The 20,039-nt window shown below is 35.8% G+C and overlaps 2 protein-coding genes and 1 pseudogene across 3 annotated transcripts; 2 read left to right on the top strand and 1 right to left on the bottom strand.

The window, feature by feature from the left end:
* Positions 1-2,946: 2,946 nt before the first annotated feature.
* On the top strand, positions 2,947-10,342 carry LOC108471611 (wall-associated receptor kinase-like 22; annotated as a pseudogene).
* Positions 10,343-13,339: 2,997 nt separating this feature from the next.
* Positions 13,340-16,943, top strand: LOC108470431 (E3 ubiquitin-protein ligase CHIP-like). Of its 2 annotated transcripts, none has more exons than XM_017771736.2 (8): positions 13,340-13,650; positions 13,761-13,828; positions 13,971-14,034; positions 14,807-14,878; positions 15,635-15,768; positions 15,875-16,028; positions 16,131-16,241; positions 16,319-16,943. In XM_017771736.2, the coding sequence occupies exons 1-8, from the start codon at positions 13,534-13,536 to the stop codon at positions 16,442-16,444; spliced, it is 846 nt and encodes a 281-aa protein (XP_017627225.1). In that variant the 5' UTR covers positions 13,340-13,533; the 3' UTR covers positions 16,445-16,943. The 2 variants fall into 2 exon arrangements, with proteins under 2 accessions (XP_017627225.1, XP_017627226.1); XM_017771737.2 differs by having other exon boundaries at positions 13,761-13,832.
* Positions 16,944-17,199: 256 nt separating this feature from the next.
* LOC108470429 (U-box domain-containing protein 9-like) lies at positions 17,200-19,701 on the bottom strand. Its single transcript, XM_017771731.2, has 2 exons — positions 18,521-19,701; positions 17,200-18,413 (listed from the first exon to the last, which is right to left on the bottom strand). The coding sequence occupies exons 1-2, from the start codon at positions 18,827-18,829 to the stop codon at positions 17,322-17,324; spliced, it is 1,401 nt and encodes a 466-aa protein (XP_017627220.1). The 5' UTR covers positions 18,830-19,701; the 3' UTR covers positions 17,200-17,321.
* Between the last annotated feature and the right edge of the window lie 338 nt (positions 19,702-20,039).

Here is a 20,039-nt window from a genome sequence, read left to right as displayed (position 1 = left end):
TTTTAAATTTAACCAGTGATCTTAATTTAAATTACTAAAATTTATATTATCATACATCGAAAAATCAGTTTTAATTTAAATGATACTGAGTATTTGAATTTTTATCTAAAGTAGCTTATTGAAATTACTTATATATATATGTAAAATATTATAATAAAAAAGGATTATAGGTGTATAGACATTTTAACTTTGACATGCAAATTAAATGAAATATTTTAAGAATTATATTTATATTTTTGTTTAGATCCTTTTAGCCATGGATGGGGTTGGTGGATGTTCTTGGCATGAATATTGATTTGTTTTTGGAATATTTATGTTACTTTTTAAAATTCGAATTCAATACATCTTATTTTATAATTTTTTGAATTCAATAAATGAGATCATATAATTTAGAAAAAAAAATCATTTACATGCGTAGAAGGATAAACTCCATCAACACAACAAAATCTTTAGAATCAATAGAATATTATAACACGTTGACAATTGGCTCTATCACAACTTAAGCATAACATATTAGGAGTGATTGCAAGCACTTAATACAATAAGGAAATTAGCCTCAGATGGTCTGAAGAGGCGGGCATAAATTAGCAAAAGAACCGAGCATCCATTAAACCAGAGAGGATGGTGACAAAACCAACCTTAAAATCAGTTGCAAAAATAAGACTACTTGCATAAATAAGACTAAAAAACATACTATAAGAGTAGAAAAAAACTTCTAAAAGTGAAAACTTATTAAACAATGAAAAAAACATATAAAACTTAAGACAACATGAGTCCAAACCGACTCATGAAATCATTTATTATTCTGAATCTCTCAAAACAAAAATAGATTAAAAAGTCAATAAAGAGCTACCCGCTTTCTAAAAGAAACTGTCGGTGGTTGGTGGTGTTTCAACGATGATAGGTATCGTCATCTGTCTATCACAATTTATGAAGACAAGAAAGATACCCACAAAATAAATGTATTAATTGAAAAGAGAAAATATGCATGGAGTGAATGAGCGGGCGGTATCTAACTCGAAGACTAACACCATTGCTAGGAAAAAACATTGTTGTTTTATTTTAGCGAGATAGGTTGAATAATAAATTTATTGGATTTGATGTAGAGAGTGAAAAACGTATTGATCCTCATTAGTTTTATTTTAAGAGTTGTGGTTATAGTTACTATCACTCAGCCTGGGGAATAAAAAGAAAAAAATTGCTCATTGGGAAGAGAACTATGATGGAATGTGAAAGCCAATATTCATAATAAATTTTCAATTTAAGTTACATTCGTTATATGGGTTCAAAGTTAAAAGCTATTTTGATTTGGATGGGTTTAGGGTTTTAAAAGATTAATCCAAGATTATTTATTTTTTCCGGCTTTCTCATTTTTCACTTTTCTTTTATTTTCAGCTATCTTTTGTTTTGAGATCAACTATATTAATAAGTTAAATCGTATTGATTCACTCTATTTTCCCCGTAATTTGTTTTTAGTAATAATAAGAAAATTAATCTTAAGTGCATCAAAATCTAGTAAAAGTAAAACACAAAGTCAAACAATTTTATAGAGAAAGGCCCTCATTATCCATTGATAACTTTGATAAGTGTTGATTCATCAAAATAAAAAATTTAGGAAGAAATTTTTTTAATTGCCTGTCATTTAGATTCCTTTTACTTTTGAAATACAAACATGAAGATTATCAAAATGTTTATTTATGTATACCAATCAAAGAATGCATTACTTCACTAAAATCCAAGACTAATAAAATAATTAAAAAGATTTTGCAAAACGATCAACAAAATAATTAGTACGGTTTGATTCTTCAACCCAGTTAAGAGTTGCCCTAATTCTAGAAAACTATGTATGGTTTTATTTCTCCAAAGACTAGTCTGAAATTTATTAAGAAAATATAAAAAATGCCCATGTGTTTATCATACATGTCAAAATTGAGATGGAGACTATTTCCTTTTCTGAGATAAAAATAGTAAATTCATTAATAGTGAAAATGACAACACAACTTACAAATTAGTAGGATAAAATATTATAATGAGAACAAACAAGAAAAAGCAGTAGAGGAAGAATACCAAAATCAAAATGGCATTCGGAATGTTGCTTCCATTCATATACTATGATCAAAGTGATGTATGCTATGTGCAGCATGAAAAGTCTATTGGATGAGAATGTAAATGGCAACAACTGCTACATTAGCAGTGCCAAAAGACATTAGTCACTGCATCTTAAGCTTTTTAGCCCCATCATTGTGCTACAAATGAACTTCAATCAATCGTGATGATAATGTCTGAAATTCAATGTATAAAATCCATCCCCAAATCATCTTAGTTAGGCCCACGTTCTAGAACAAAAATTATAACACGAAATTCTCATTTTTTTTTTTACATGTAGTAGAAATTTTTGGCTGAGATAAATATTACGAATCAACATTAACTTAATTTTATGGAAATCCTATAATAAATATGGAATAAGGAATGGTATTGTCTCCTTTAAAAAAATAATCAAATGCTTTTTACGTTAGAATTCTGTTTGTGTAAACTAAATACTCCTTTTCAGGAAAAACACTAAATAATATACTACTTTAACAAAACACCCACTGGTTTTAAAACAATATATTCTATTACAAAATAAGAGGCATATCATAGTTGACTTATTTAAACCTAGCAAATTTTATTTCCAATAAAATAAATATAGATGATAACGTGTACTAAAATAATAACGTAAAAATTAAAACATAACATTTTAAATATAGGTGATAAAAATATAATCTAATTCAAACAAAAGTAACTATTTTTATATAATTTACCCTAAATTTAAAAGGAATTAAAATTGATAGTTTAGTTCTTTTCAATATTTTTTTTCCCTTTCTAAGTAACGGGTCAAGGTGATTAACCATTGAAAGTGCAAAGAAACATCCTTTGTTTTTCCTGCTTTCCCTATAAAATAGAGTTAAATGATCCAAAAAAAGGAGGAAAAGAAGCAAAAATGATTATGAGATTTGCATTAATATTCATTTTCTTGGTTTTGCTACTTACCAAAGTAGCATTAGCATCTAATTCTACAGCTATTCCTATAGCAAAACCTGGGTGTAACGACACCTGCGAACAGGTTAGGGTCCCTTACCCTTTTGGAATTGGACCCGATTGTTACCGAGATTCGTGGTTTGAAGTGCTTTGCAATGAAACTTTGAGCCCTCCAACAACTTTATTGAAAAAGATAAATATGGAGGTCTTGAATTTTTCTTATGTTCCCGAGTATACTAGCACTGAGTTCGTTCGCGTGAAGAGTCCAGTAATTTCAAAGAATTGTTCACGCAGGGAAACCGAGCAAAGGGTGAATTTAACAGGCAGCCCTTTCTTCTATTCAGAGACGAGAAACAAATTCGTAGCCGCAGGATGCAACAACAGAGCTTTAATGGCAGGAATTAAGCCCAAAATTGTTGGGTGTGAATCAGATTGTATTAATGGCGACACACTCTTTGGAATTCCTAGCCCTGATAAAACTTGCAATAGTGGTACATGCTATGAGACTGTCATACCATCTGATCTGAAAACATTTAATGCCACATTTGAGAGAAATGAGCCTGAAGGATGCCAGCTAGCCTTGCTGGTAGATCAACAGTGGTTTGACTTTAATATAGAAAACTCCTCCCGTTTGCAAAATACGGAATATGTTCCAGCTTTGCTTGATTGGTCGCTACCCCTTGAAGATTACAGTACAAGTAGGTTACCTCATACAAGTAATTACTCAGGGTGACTTTATTGCGGTTATGGTTATTGGGGGAATCCATATCTTCCTTATGGATGCCATGGTAAAAGGAGAATAAATTCTCTTCTCATCCATCTCATGGGTGATTATATCTTCATGGATGCATGCTACCTAAAATCAGCCGACTCTTTCTTAAATTTGTTTCTAATATCGGAATCATTGTTTAGATATTGATGAATGCCTGGAGGACAAGAGACGATGTGGGGACGACACTTGTGTGAATAAACCAGGGCACTTTGTATGTGAAGGAAGCAGAACTTGGATTATTGCTTTAGGTAATAAACATCATCACATAAATGGTCGTCTATAGATGATTACAAAAAATGGAGATCTGTTTATAAAATTTAGAGAAACATATTTCGATCAACATCAAATTTCGTCGTTAAACAATTTTGCGCATCACTCTTCCTCGTGATACAAGTTTTCACATTGGGTATGGGATGTTAAGGTACAAAGATTAAGGAGTAAACTGTATTCTATGTCATTAGAGGAAGCACCAGCAAAGTATTTAACAACAGAAGTGAGTAACTAACTGTTAACAGACTCATAACAACTAACTAAACTAACTATTTTGACTAGTTTATACAATTAATATTTCTTTCATTTCATAACATTGCCCATGCTTCTCGACTTTCACTGCTTCTGCACGTCGTCCCCTCCTGAGCAAATAACTCTAAGTTTGCTTCTGAATTTATCAAACAAACCAACTGACAAGGGCTTGGTCAGAATATCAGCAATCTGTTCCTGTCCAGATATATGGCAGACTTGAAGTGATCCATTTGCCACCTTTTCTTTGACAAAAAATAAGTCTAATTCCACGTGTTTGAACTTGGAATAGAGAACTGGATTGCTTGCAACAGCAACCGCGGCTGAACTATCACACCAAACTAGTGCTCTATGAACTGAGACTCCGAGTTCTAACAGCAACGACTGAATCCAGATCATCTCTGCAGTGACATTCGCGAGGCTGCGATATTCAGCTTCAGCTGTGGATCGTGATACTACTTGTTGCTTCCGAGAGCTCCAGGAAATTGGATTTCCACCAAGAAACACACAGAAACCTGATGTGGACCGACGATCATCAGTATCAGACCCCCAACTTGCATCAGAATACCCTTCAAGAAGAAGTTTTGAGCTTCAAGTAAACTGTAAGCCATAGTCTAGAGTTCCTTGTAAGTAGCGGAGAATTCATTTGACAGCTTTGAAGTGAGCATCTAAGGGTTTATGCATATCCTGACAAACCTTGTTGACAGAAAAGGCAATGTCAGGTCTTGTGATGACCACATACTTTAAGGCACCCACAATACTTCTGAATAAGTGTTCATCCGTTGTTGGCTCTCCATCATGAACGGACAATCTGGACGTGGTCACCATCGGCGTAGGAGAGGCCTTCGACTGATCCATGGACGCTCGCTGAAGTAAATCCATGATGTACTTCCTTTGGTTCAAAGAAATTCCACTCGGAGTATGAGTCACTTCAATACCAAGAAAATAATGCAACGGACCTAAATCCTTCAAAAAAAAATTTTCATCAAGAGCCTTGACAAATTGATCAATTCCAAAAGAGTCCGAGCCAGTGACTATGATGTTATCAACGTAGACTAAGACATAGATAAACCGAGACCCTATCTGCCAAATGAAAAGAGAACGGTCAGCCTTGGATGCAACAAACTGAAACGCCAGCAAGAAATCTCGCAGTTTATGAAACCAAGCACGAGGTGCCTGTTTAAGGCCATAAAGCGCCTTGCGCAGCTTGCAGACAAGCTGTCGACCGTCAGGGTGGTGTTGTTCAAAACCAGGCGGCTGTTGCATATAAATTTCCTCATGTAGATCCCCATTCAAGAAGGCATTGTTGATGTCAAATTGACGGAGAGACCATCCTCTAGACACGGCAAGAGCCAAAACTACACGAATCGTCGTTGGCTTAACCACAGGGCTAAAAGTCTCCAAGAAATCGACACTTGCCTCTTGTAAGTAACCTTTAACAACTAACCTCCCCTTATAGAGGGCTACCGAACCATCTGCATGTCGTTTAACCTTGAAAATCCACTTGCAGCCAATAGCACGACGACCGTCAGGTAATAGGACAAGATCCCATGTGTTATTAGCTAATAAGGCCCCATATTCAACTTGTGCAGCTGCAGTCCAGGCAGGACTTTTGAAAGCCTCAGCAATGGTGGACGGCTCTTTTTTATCCAAGGTAGAGCACAACAGTTTTGGCTTAAAGATGCCATTCTTCGACCGAGTTCGCATTGGGTGACTGTTAACAGAAGAAAGTGGCTGCGCAACAATACTACCACCTAGAGCACTGGCTAGAGAAGAAGATAGTTGTGCAACAATATCACCGGGAGCACTGGATGGAGATGAGCTAGGTAGTGATATTGACTCCCGTGGTAAAGGTAACGGACTAGAAGAATGAAGAACAACAGGTGGCTGTGTGGAGGAGTCAGGAGAAGTAGAATTCAGCGAGGCCACCACAGGAACTGGAGAGTTTTGATGATGAAAACGGACAGGAAACCCGGCTGGTGGCAAAGAAAAACTATCCTGGAATAGAAATCTTGTTTCATCAAACAGAACATGACGAGAAACAAAAACACGACCATCCTCAGCAAGACATTTGTAACCCTTCTGGTGAGACCCAAAATCGAGGAAAACACATTTCTGGGACCGAAACTGAAGCTTATGCTACTGAAAAGGCCTCAGGTATGGAAAACAGGCACTCCCAAACACCTTTAGCTGAGAGTAGTCAGGTTAGTCTTATATAGTTTCTCATAAGGAGTCTGATGATGCAAAACTGGTGTTGGTAACCTGTTGATAATATGAACTGCATGAGAAAATACAAACGGCCTGTATTCCAAAGGTATTGACGCCCGAGCTAGTAGAGTGAGACCCGTATAAACTACATGGCGATGTCACCTTTCAGCGAACCCGTTTTGTTCTGAGGTATATGGACAAGTGAGACGATGCTGAACACCCAGTTGAGAGAGAGTAGCAGATAAGGCACGATACTCACCCTCTCCATCTGTCTGTAGCATCTTGATAAACGCCCCAAATTGTACTTGAACCATCTTGTGAAAGTGAAGAAAACAACGAGCTACTTCTGACTTAGATTTAAGAAAATATAACCATGTGTATCGGCTATACATATCCACAAAAGAAACATAGTATGAAAACCTATTTGACGACACATAGAAGGGACCCCAAACATCTGATGCCACTAATTCAAAAGGGACTGAATACACTGTTTGTGAGGAACCAAAAGGTAACTTGTGAAATTTACCCAGCTTACAAGGTGTACACATAAATTGTAAACTATTACGTTTGAAAGAAACATTACAAGAATTCAAAACACGAGCAAGAGTATTAGAACAGGGATGACCAAGTCTGTCATGCCAAAGTTCAGCAGATGAAGGAGTCTGAATATTGCACACAAGAGGAGACCCGGAGCTTGAAGCAGGTTTATTGAAAGTAGGCCGAGAGAAGTCGAACCTATACAAACCATCATGCATGTGGCCCTCCAGCAGAATCTTCCCTGTCCGAATGTCCTTCACAAAACACAGAAAAGGATGAAATTTGAAAAAGACTGCATTATCTCTTGCAAACTGCCCTACTGACATCAAATTTTTACAAACTGCAGGAACATAGAGAACATGTTTGAGGTGTAACAGGCGAGAACTAGCAGTAAAGTTGGAAGAGCCTACATTATCAATGGAAACGGACTCACCATTACCCATTGAGACCTGGCTTGTACCTGTGTAAGGAGAAGTATTGTTGAGAGTAGCTACAGTCGGGGTGATGTGATTGGTAGCACCCGAATCAGGATACCAAGTCTGAGTAGCTACTGAAGAAGACAAAGTATGAGAAGAGGAATGCATCGGACATGAGCTACAATAATGGGATGAGGAATAATGAGACGTAGGAGCTTCACCAAGATGATGGTAGTTGACTGTCATTGAAGAGCTCGAATCAGGTCCTGAAAAATTCTCATCAAAGTGATGATAACAGGTCTGCACCAAATTTCCTATTTTACCACATAATTAACACTGTGGTTTAGAACGAGACCACGCTCGACCTGAACCACGAGCACGACCACAAGACCACCCACGAGTTTGACCTCTATATCCATGATTAGAACTACGATTAAACTCAGAACCAGTCTTGTCGAGATTACCTTGCTGTGATTGAGACACTAAGTTGGCTTGCAAAGGCATATCAGTTAGGAGAGCCAGTTGCCGTGCTTCACAGTCAAGAAGTATTTCAGTAACCAGTTCAAGACTCATTGGAGTGGCGGACGCAAGAAACCGAATGGACTCAAACTCGATGGGAAGGCCAGCCAAGATAACATTGATCTGTTCTTGCTCCGTAACCAGGCTACCAGCAGCAGTCAGACTATCACTTAAACTCTTGACCTTGGAGAGGTAATCTTTAATGGCAAGACTGGCTTTCTTGATCGAGTATAGCACATGACGCATACTGGAGACTTTAATATTGGACTTGGCACTAAACTTTCTGTCAATGGTCGTCCAAATATCAAGACTGGTCTTAGCCGTTGTTAGATGGACCAAGACTTCATCAGAAATTATGGATAAAAGCCACGAGGCCAAGAACTTATCTTGCTTGTTATGTACAAGAAATGCAGGATTGGCTACAATATGACCATCAGCACCAGTTACAAAGGCAGGAGGAGGAAGAATTATGCCTAAGACAAAACCTTCAAGACCATAGCCTTCAAGAGTCAGCAGGAACTGATTCTTCCATAGAAGAAAATTTCGTTCACTGAGTTTAATGGTATCATGTTTGGCAAAATAATGAACACCAGCAGAGGGAAGAATACCAGGTTGATTGACTGCTTCACCAAAGTTGGTAGAATGCAGAGGTGTGTCAACAGTGGGCACAACATCAGTAGCCATGATCACAAAAGAGAGAAAAAGAGAGAAAAAAAATTTATGCCAAGAAAGATCTAGCTCTGGATACCATGTTAAGGTACAAAGATTAAGGAGTAAACTGTATTCTATGTCATTAGAGGAAGCATCAGCAAAGTATTTAACAACAGAAGTGAGTAACTAACTGTTAACAGACTCATAACAACTAACTCAACTAACTATTTTGACTAGTTTATCCAATTAATATTTCTTTCATTTCATAACATGGGATTCGTACCAACCAACAACGGAGTAATCTGGTCACTCTTCGTGATTTAAGATCACTGCCATGTAATTTAACATTAATGTCGCATATGGTATTTAAATAGCTAATAAATAGGATATAAATTGTATGCAAATCACAGTAGATTTTGGGATAATCAACATATTTATTTAATCCTTTCGAATTGTTGATTACATACCTAATTCAACATTCTTGATATTCTTGTTTTAGGTCTTGGTCTAGGTTTTGGAGTTCTGTGCTTGGTGGTTGGTGGATGGCTGTTGTACAAGTTTTTAAAGAAGAGGAGGGAAGTGAAGCTCAAGGAAAAGTTCTTTAAACGTAATGGTGGATTCTTATTACAACAACAAATGTTTTCACACGAAGGAAGCTTGGAGAAAACCAAGATATTTACCTCCAAGGAGTTGGATAAAGCAACTGATAATTTCAACAATAATAGAGTGCTCGGGCAAGGCGGACAATGTACTGTTTACAAAGGAATGTTGGTTGATGGGAGAATCATTGCAGTTAAAAAGTCCAAAGCAATGGTTGCAGAGACAGTTGAAGAGTTCATTAATGAAGTTGTCATCCTTTCTCAAATTAATCATAGAAATGTGGTCAAACTATTAGGATGCTGCTTGGAGACTGAGTTTCCATTACTGGTTTATGAATTCATTCCTAGTGGTACACTTTCAATAACTGCATGACCAAAGTGAGGAGTTCCCATTATCATGGGGAACACGACTAAGAATTGCCAAAGAAACCGCAGAAGCTATCTCGTATTTGCATTTTTCGGCCTCCATTCCAATTTATCATCGAGACATCAAGTCCACGAATATCTTGTTAGATGAAAAGTTCAAGGCAAAGGTTTCAGATTTTGGGACATCAAGATCGATTTCTATCGATCAAACTCACTTGACCACACATGTGCAGGGTACATTTGGGTACCTAGATCCGGAGTATTTTCAATAAAGTCAATTTACAGAAAAAAGTTATGTCTACAGCTTCAGAGTTATCTTGGTGGAGTTACTAACAGGTGAAAAGCCAATTTTATCTCTAAAAATGGCAGATGAAAGTAGAAGTTTGGCCACACATTTCATGACATCAATGGAAGAAAACAGAGTGTTGGAAATTATTGATGGTCGAGTGGCGAAACAGGCAAAAGTTGAGGAGCTAATGATGGTAGCTAAACTTGCATACCGATGCTTGAGCTTGAGCGGAAATAAGCGGCCAACAATGAAGGAAGTTGCTATGCAGTTAGAGCAGATTATGCCATTGCCAAAGCAAAATGATTCCAATGTTGATCATCATCACGACCGGGAAGAGATAAACTATTTAAAATTGGATTTATCTTTCCCTTTTGAATCTTCTTCTTTGACAGATACAAGTCTTTTCTCTGGAACTTCTTGTTCCACAGGAAAGGAGCCACTTGTTTAGATTCTATCAAAACAATGTGATTGTAAATTTGCGCATATATATGTTAAAATTTTTTATTAGTTTTCGTATTTTGCGAAAGTTTTAGATTTGATCTTTGTATTTTTAGTTGCTTAATATCAGTTTTTATATTTTTTGAATTGGTCGCGCTTTTTTAAAATTTAAAATTGTAGTCTTGACCCAAACAATAACAATTAAATATATTTGGTTAAATTCAATTACTAATTTTATACTATGCGTACAATTATAAATTTAATCCATTTTTTCCAATTGGATCTTTCTAAGTTCCTATATTTTGTGATTTTTGAAATTCTAATATTGACGCAAATGACAATTTTTAATCAATTAACTAGATTTTTAGTGAGTTATATGTGAAAATAATAAACTGACATGACATTACATATACGAATATATGTTTAACGCATCAAGTTTTAGAAATAGCTCAACTTTACTTAATGAATTTAACAATCATTGTTTGATAGGATCGAAATTTAAAATTTTGAAAAGTATAAAGACTAAAATGATCAAATAAAATACAAGAATTAAATCCATAACCTTTCTAAAGTATAGGAAATAATGGCATAATTTAATCATATATATATATATGCCTATTTTGCATTTGAATTATTTTATTTTTGTATTAATATTTGATCCGCCGTGTATAGTCTCATGCACCTTCAATTAATAATAAAATAACACATCATCATTGGTGTAAAATAAAAAAATATTGAAGTACTTGAACTGTTAACTTTATTAAACATAATTAAATGTTAATTATAATTATTTTTTCAGGTTCTAGCATTTAAATTTTGAGTTTTAGATTTTAGGATTTGATCTTTGGATTTGGATCATAAATTTAAGATTTTAGGTTTCAAATTTTGGATTTGATGTTTTTGTATTTATTTATGTTTATAATTAACATTTATTTTTAAACCATTCAATTTTTTTTGTTTTACACAAATGATGATGTGTCATTTTATTATTAACTAATAATGTATTAGACTTATACATCGATGATGCATCAAATATTCTCCTTATTCTTTTACCCAATTATTTTTTTTTTAAAAGCTTATTGTCAGCTTTTTTTTTTACTTTATTCTTTGGGTAAATTGCACCCAAATCACTAAACTATTAATAAATTTATGTTTTTAACTTTAAAATGTCACAAAATGTTACTAAACTATTTGAAAGTTTTCACTTAAGTCATTGAACTGTTAGAATTGCTTCTATATGGCCTTCCTTGTTCGAATTGCAAGCGCCAATCGAAAACTCTCATTCCTTTTCCCTTCTGCAATTCATTGTTTTCATGAAACAACATTAAATGACAAATATCTGCGAACCCAAATCCAAACAGCTTTCTTCTCTAATCACTAACATTAATCATTGGATCAACTTGAATCTAAGGTATGTGGAGGGATCTCAATCACATGAATGCATCTCTCGAATTAATTTAAGTCGTTATCTCTTGCTTCAGTCGTTCTTGCTATATTGATCATTGACAAATGATCAGATTTCACCATCACTTTCCTGTAGCCAAGTCCCCCATGCTACCGCCAGTCCATCGCTAATTGCCCACAGCTCCGCCTGATGAATGGAGCAAACTCCTACGAAACGGCTGTAGCCCATTAGCCAATCTCCTCTATGGTTCCTTATCACACCTCCTGCTTTTCCTTGCATCGTTTTCATATAGACTGAGCCATCAGAATTTAGCTTCACCTTCCCTTCCTCCGGTGGTTCCCATCTTGGCAAAAGCATGGTATTAAATAGACTTTCTTTCTTAAAAATCTCGACATCTTTACAATGTCTTTCAAGGCTTACACTTTGATTGAGTAAGGTGCTAATTTGGATGAGTTCATTTCGAAAAATCAGATGGTTTCTTCTTGACCACAGCTTCCAACAGATGAGATTCCAAAGAGAACAATGCATTCTACCTCACCATTATTCAACGTCCCATTAGACAATAAATTCTCTGTCAACCAGTCCTCATAGAACCGATCTCACTTAGATCCCGCAATCAATATTGTTAAGTCAATTGGTCTTGAGGTTTGGTTAAATGGTTTTGGTTGTGGGTGCATGGTAGGTTAATAGTTCGAATTTTAAATTTATTTGCTTTTCTTTGTTTTGGTAGGTTGGAAATAAGGTTTTAAATTTAATTTACATGGTTAAATAGGAATTCAACACGTGGAAATAATATTTTATCTTTTTTCTCTCTTTTTTTCGCATGGGATTTTTGAATGAAAAATGTTATGTCCTTGCTCACTTTCAAAATTAGTAAACACTAAATTATTTTGAAACTGAGGAGTGTTTATATTATGTAACAAGCCTAGTACCAATATTTTTGAGCTTTAAGCATATAGCTGAATACTCAAAGCAGAAGAAGAGAAACGTGAAAGTTGTTCTACTTGGTTTAACTTCACATTCCAAGCAAAACAACTTAACCATCTTTGGTGTTATTTGTTGTGCAGATTGAAAATATTTAATAGTTACTTAATCATCAAAGTTCAACTTTGTATCAGTTTAATTGAAAAATAACAAAAAAAAAAAAATCAATTGACACCAGGGTGAAAATGAATGCAAACCATATCCAATATAAAAATAACTGTTTCTTTTATGTGTGTGTGAAATTAACATCAGGAAATTTCGGTACAATGGACAAGGAGCAAGCGAATTGGCACTGCTAAGGTTGGTCAGTCATCACTTGATACTGATTTTTACTGTGATTTTTGGTAATATATATTGGTAAAATTTAAAAAAATATATATTTTTGTATTTTTATAGATATTTATATTATTATTTAAGTTAATTTCACGTGTCAAATTTAATACTAACTCGATTATAAAATTATGAAAATATTATTTTATATCTAAAATGAATTATATTATTTGAATATATTTTATTCCTTTTATTATTTAAAAAATCCAAACAAAATTACAATTAACATATTAAATTTATCAGGAAAAAACTTTATTTTAATTATCATCAATATTGAATGATAAACAAATTTTGTAAACTAAATGAAATAATAAGCTGCGTACTTCCTCCTTCATTTTCCGCTTTCTTTTTCAAAGAAATGAAAAAAAAATATTCTTTCTAAAGAGAAACTCGTAGAGAAAAGGACAGATTTCATTCTCGTTGCGAAAGAAAAAAAGCAAAGATCATCCCTTTTTACTGTGAAAAGAAAGTTTGAAGAAAGAATGCGGCCACATTCGGTGTCGAGCGCGGCAGCCAAGCAAGCGGAGCTATTGAGGATAGTTGGGAACAATTGTTTCAAGCACGGTCATTTGGGGGCTGCCATCGATGCTTATACTGAGGTTTAAAAAAAAAAAAAAAAAGAATTTCATTTTCTTCCATTTATTATTGGTTACTATATAAATTTCTGAATCCCTTCTTCCTTTAAATATAATATATTTTGAGTTTAAAGGCGATTACTTTATGCCCTGATGTTGCTGTATATTGGACGAACCGCGCTCTTTGCCATCGCAGGAAGAAGTATGTACGCTCTCTGATCTTTTTGGAGTGAACTTTTTGATAAAAATGGTTTTTCCCGCCTAAAAATAAAAAGAAAAGAGAAAGGTCTTCGAATGTGTGTCTCTGTTTTCTTGGTTTAATTTGGTTATTGGGTTTAACACAGTGATTGGCTGAAAGTAGAAAAGGACTGCCGGAGGGCTATTCAGCTTGATAACAGTTCTGTCAAGGTAATTTCCTTTATTTTCCTTTCATTTTCAGTTTTACTGATTCTTTCATAAAAATCCATGCATCCATCCATCCATGTGTTGAAGGGTTTAACTTCTTTTTGGTTGCCAGGGGGCCTTTTGTTTTTACTTTATTCGTCTTAGAAGACGTAATGTAATTGTACGCTTATGTTAGGGGAATAAGAAGTTATTGGGCAAGTGCTTAGGAGTTTGAAGTTTCATGTCAGGCTGACATTGAGTTTCGGCTCATCCTTCGCTTTAGTTACTTCCCAAGGACATGATTTGAGTTGAAGCTTCAATCCAAAGTGCAGATAATGTTGGAATTGGGTGACATGTTGAAGCAAAATTTAGGGTCTCCTCAAGTAGCACCAAATGTGTCCTAGCTTGTTTCACTGCTCTAGCAACTCAGCATCCACCTTGCATTTCTATTCTCTTTCTTTTTTTTTTTTTTTCCTTTTGCCAAGTGACAATGAAGGTTGATTTTGCAATGCGGGGCATTATTTGTTTCTATGCTGGTTTAGTCCAGCTCGTTAGTGGCTTTGGAGATTCTCTATTGGGTTAAAGTTATTTATTTCATTATGTAAAGGTTTCAAATTTAACCTTCTTGTTTTGTTCAAACTTTCTAACCCCTTCTTACTGCAAACTTTAGGTACATAGTCGTGTTCACTTTCATTTATTCTTTTCTTAGTAAAAGGGAACAGTTTGAGTTGTTTTATGCTTTATAAGTTCCTTATTACTTTACATCAGGGTTTAGTTACGTTTTGCTGCATGATAGGCACACTGCACGTTGGGACTTGCCTTGCTTCAGAAGCAAGAATTAGACGAAGGGGTCAATGAACTACAAAAGGTACAGATGACATGATAATCTTGTTGTTTCTTAAGAATCATGAATGACATGCAACTGAAACCCCTAAAAGTTTTAGTGTTATTTTGATGTTCACCTTTGTCGTTTCCTTTGGGTAACTGGATGGAAATCTATATGTATTGGAATCAAGTAATTTAGTGCTTTACTTTATTCTCTTGTAGTTAAGATTGTTAAAGACAAAATATATTATTGATGTTGCTGTTATTTTCTTTTCATACACTGGCAAGTCAGTCGCAAGGTCCTCACATATATGTACTTTTACAGTCCAAAAGGAATGAACTAATTCCAGCAGAAGCATTTCTTAATATCAAACCGGACTATTATTAGGGTCTATATGCCTATTTTGAACAGCTTTCACAATAACTTGTGTATACTAGATGTATGAACTTGTTCCTCTAGTCTGATTTAGGATTTACTTTTGTGATTATTGATGGTATTAAATGCATTATAAGCTTTATGCTATTGAACTAGGCATTAGCATATCAGGGTTATGAACGATAATGTTTGAGATGCTTCAATGCAGAATTTTAGAGTTTACAACTTTCACTTGAAATTCATTTTTGAGCTGTGCTTATTTTGGAGTTACTTTTGCCTGGAATATAGGGTTTGCTTGCCATCGTGATATGTAAATCCTACAGGAATACGATTTTTGGACTAGAGAAACTTGTATTCAGCGGAATTTTTGTTCTGATTCTCCTAGCAGCATATTCATTTTAAAGACTTAATTTGGTTTTGAAGGCATTGGATCTTGGAAGCGGAGCAAATCCAAAGGGTTATATGATAGATGAGATTTGGCAAGAGCTTGCAAAAGCGAAGTACCTGCAATGGGAGCATGCATCTTCCAAGCGTTCATGGGAATTGCAAAGTTTGAAGTACGTCACCCCTGTGAGTTTAAACATTTGGTTCAAGGGGAATTGATTATTTGATGCAGAATTGGTTCTAATGTTGGTTGATGCAATTCATTCCTCTAATTTGCAGGGAGGCTTGTGAAACTGCACTTAAAGAGAAACATTTTCTTGATGATTCTCATCCAGGAAGTTTTTCAGATGAAGCTATTATTTCCCATATGAAGCAACTGGAGGTCCTGAGTCGAGTGTTTAAGGAAGCTGGTGAAGCTGACATCCCTGGTGAGGTAAGAACCTGTGTTTTATTTATTGCATATATTTTGTTTCTTTTTCTTTCTCTTTTTTTATTCTTTTTTTATTCTTGTGGAGACATCATTAGATAATTTCAGGTGCCGGATTACTTGTGTTGTAAAATCACACTTGATATTCTCTGTGATCCTGTCATTACTCCAAGTGGAGTTTCATATGAAAGAACAGTGATCTTTCATCATCTTCAGAAGGTGAATATTGAAATGTTTAGGTTTAGGTATCTTTTCTTTTTCACACCAACATTAACCATTGACTTACTGGAAATCAGGTCGGTAAGTTCGATCCAGTTACACGTGAACCGCTCGATCACTCCCAGCTTGTACCTAACTTAGCGATAAAGGAAGCAGTCCAGGCATATTTAGATGGACATGGTTGGGCATACAACACAAACTAAAGGTTTTGAAAACTTGTATGTTTTGCTGGACATTCAATGACTTAGCAGAGCAATGAAGAGCATGAAGTCATCGGTTGGTGTCTGCCTTTTTGTTTGGCGTACTTTTGTCATGTTGGGCATAGTTCATTTTTTTGGATGCTTCAGTGTGTAAGGCCATCCCACCATGCCATTTACCACTGCATGTCAATGGTCAGGGCCTTGTGATCCATTGAAATTGTACAGTTAATTCTCACAACAATTAACTGTTAACAGATACCATGTATGGGTTCTATTCAATGGCATTAGAAAGAAACTTACATATTTTACATTGCTCCTGAGAGGCTTGTTGGCTCTTTGTTAGGAATATTGGAAGGCTGCCATGCTATAATTTGTGTTAGGTAGAGCTTGACATGTGGGTATATATATGGAGTATTTTATATAAAGTTATGGAAGGCGGCCAAGTCGGTTGTCTTCAAAGTTAAAATGATATTGAGTTCGGCCGTGGGCATCCATTCTGATTCTTATTGTTTTCAATATTTTTTTGTCATGAATGGTCCAAGGAAAAGACCGAAGACCATGCATCATCTTCATTTTGCTTTAGGCCATTATTATATATTTTTAATTTTCTATTATATATAATAATAATAAAAGGTTTGAAAAATCAAATTGAAGCTATTTTATTATTGTCAAGAGTGGTTATGATAAAAGAATGTGAATCACAGGTTAAATTGTAATTATTCCATTAAAAATGTGATGGATAAAGTCAAAAAAAAGGATTTGGCAAATCCAAGTGCAATTTTTTATTTGATATTCAGAAAGTATTAAAATGTGGTTATGATATAAGCTGCTGCGATCACCAGGATTTTGGTAACAGAATTTACAGATTATGATGCATGGCTCATGCGGTATGAGGAATATTAACACCCTTTCTCAATCGGTCAAGGATGCCACTAGCCTTTCTCTTGGCTCTACTTGTTCCATCTAGAGCAAGCTTAGATATTGTTCCATGGATATTTTCTTCTTCCCTTAGTGCCTTCAATTTGGTTCGATCATTAAGGCATACAGTGTGGAGGATCGCAATGCAATTTTCCTTGTTTCGTTCACAAGTGCTTTCCCTTACAATGCGAATCAAGCAAGGAACAGCCCCCAGCTCCCCCATTTCTTCAACAGCCCTTTGATGAGTCGAAAGCATTGCAAGGATAGCCAATAACTCATTTACAAGCACACCATCCATGATCTTTTTCAAAATGACACTTACTGCACCATCCCTTACAGCTCTTGCTTTATTCTCATGCATAATGCATAGGTTAAATATTGCAGAAGCAACATCTTTCATTGCTAATGGATGCCCTTCGTCTAGAAGGTCAATGAGAGGCTTTAAAGCACCTGATTTGCCTATAAGCGTCTTGTTAGAATCAAGAGCAGATAAGGTGAAAATGGCAGCAGCTGCATTGCTTTTTGTTTCGATAGTCCCAAATCTCAGAGCTTCCATAAGAAGAGGGATAACCTTTGGAGTTTCGGCAACAAGTTTCTTGTTGCTGTCATGGATTGAAAGGTTCAACAGCGTCGTAATCACATCTTCCTGGAGATCAGTGTGAAGAACACCACTGCGGGATTTAGTTCCTGAGAGTGGGGTGAGCAGTTGCGGAATGGTGTCCACGGATTCCCCAAAAAGGGAGCGGAACGAAGGCATGTTCTTCGTCAACAACCGCAGCTCCTTCACCGCTTCCTTCTGTTGAGGAAGCGCTGCGGCCGACAACTTATCTAGCAAAGAAAAGAAATGGTGACGCTCTGCTTCGGTGACACCCTCCTGTATACGGTTCTGAACTGGGTCCGGCAATTCAATTCCTTGACTCTTACACCATTGCGATATCATTTCACTCACAAGGTGATTCGGAGTTAAAACTGTGTGGGAAAGAACTTGTTGGGTTTGAGGGCAAGTCCGATTGCCTGCTTTCAGCCATTTCTCGATGAAGGGTCTTTCATATGTCTGCAGATCAAACAAAACAAGGATCCAGACCCAGAACAAAGGATAAACATCAGAGTTTATTTTTCAGATAAAAGATGGAAATTAAAAGAATGAATTAGGCTTCATACCTGACCAGAAGATAAAACAACGGGATCTCTCATAAGCTTTTTAGAAAGAGGACATATAAACTTTTGAGGACAAGGCAGCGGTTCATGTAACTTCAAGGACGACGTCATAGTGGTCGCCGACGATCGTGTATTGAACTTAAGCTCTCTCAAAGCACAAAGAGCATGTTTCGCTTGATTGATGGTCTGGACGCTGCAATCCTCATCATCGACAATAGTCTTAACCAGCCTCTGCAATTCTTTCTTCAATTCCGCCGCTCTCACTCTCGCTCTCAGCGTTGGATCGGAACTCAACACTTCGGTTTTGGCCATCTGATTCCTTCCAGCACTCAAAAATATAAAATAAATATATATGTATCAAAACCAAAGGTGGTAATTATTAGTATTATGAAAACAGGAGAAAACAGAGAATGAGAATACTCTGTTTCATTCTTTTTGTAATCTGCACTATTTCAGAGTCTTCGCTCAATATCTTTTTATATCAGTATCCAACGCCATGCTTTTAGTTTAGCATTAAAATAAGACAAACAGTGTGAGTACATACATACATGCGCCATGTGAAGTTATATTAGGTTTGAAGTACATATAGTGCTTTTGGTTGAGTTGGGCCGACGCTGTACTTTTTATTCATAAACATCATGTCTTTTCCGGAAAATAGATTCAATTTGAGGTGCTGAAATGGCAAGATTTTAGGTTTAGTTTCAACTTTTTTTATATTTTATTTGGCCCTCAAAATCTTGAATTTCATAAATAAATAAATATTTGTTCCTTGTGAATGCAAACTAGTCAAATTCAAACCTAAATCCTAGAAACTTTAAAAAGAAAAATGTTAATGAGGTTTATAATGATGCAAGTGAGAGAGGGAGGAGGACCCACAGGGGGGGTCCAACAAGTGTTGAAATCACGAAATCCACGGCCCTTCCGTGAACCCAAACCTGCTCATCTATATATTTTGACCCATGATCAAAAGTGTTGAGCCCTTCATTCAATAATCCTCGTGATTCAGTTTTTTTATACCATTAATTGGAGTATGAGTGAGTAGGAAAGACGAGGGTGGGTGGGTGAGTGGGCAGGCAGCAAAGAATAAAAGGGAAGTGAAACGGCATCGAATTTGTGCAAATCTAAAGTGAGTGGATAAGGAGAGGAAAGGCATTAGACGCTAATTGGCTTTTGGTTTAGCGTCGGTGATGAATGCGTCTTTGTCTTGAGTCTAGTGGATTCTCGGGCCCACTTCTTTTTCTTTTTCTCACCCAATGAGGATTCTCTTCCCAAATTGGGGCTGCTTTTGTGTTCCACGTCCGACGCTTCCAACTGCATATCCGCCGGCATTTTCCTTTTTCCCTATATTCTCCAACTTCAATTTTCTTGTAATCAATATTAATTGCCTTCCAAGTATGAATTTAATGTCCATTAGAACCTGTCTTTTTCGCACTCTTCTTTTCTCTATTATTATCATCATCATGTTAACCAAAATAACATTTCACATAAATCATAATTTTGTTTGTTCAAAATATTTATTCCT

This window comes from Gossypium arboreum, chromosome 11, assembly GCF_025698485.1.
Source record: "Gossypium arboreum isolate Shixiya-1 chromosome 11, ASM2569848v2, whole genome shotgun sequence".
Classification (NCBI taxonomy): domain Eukaryota; kingdom Viridiplantae; phylum Streptophyta; class Magnoliopsida; order Malvales; family Malvaceae; genus Gossypium; species Gossypium arboreum.
This window is presented reverse-complemented; position numbering and strand designations above follow the sequence as displayed.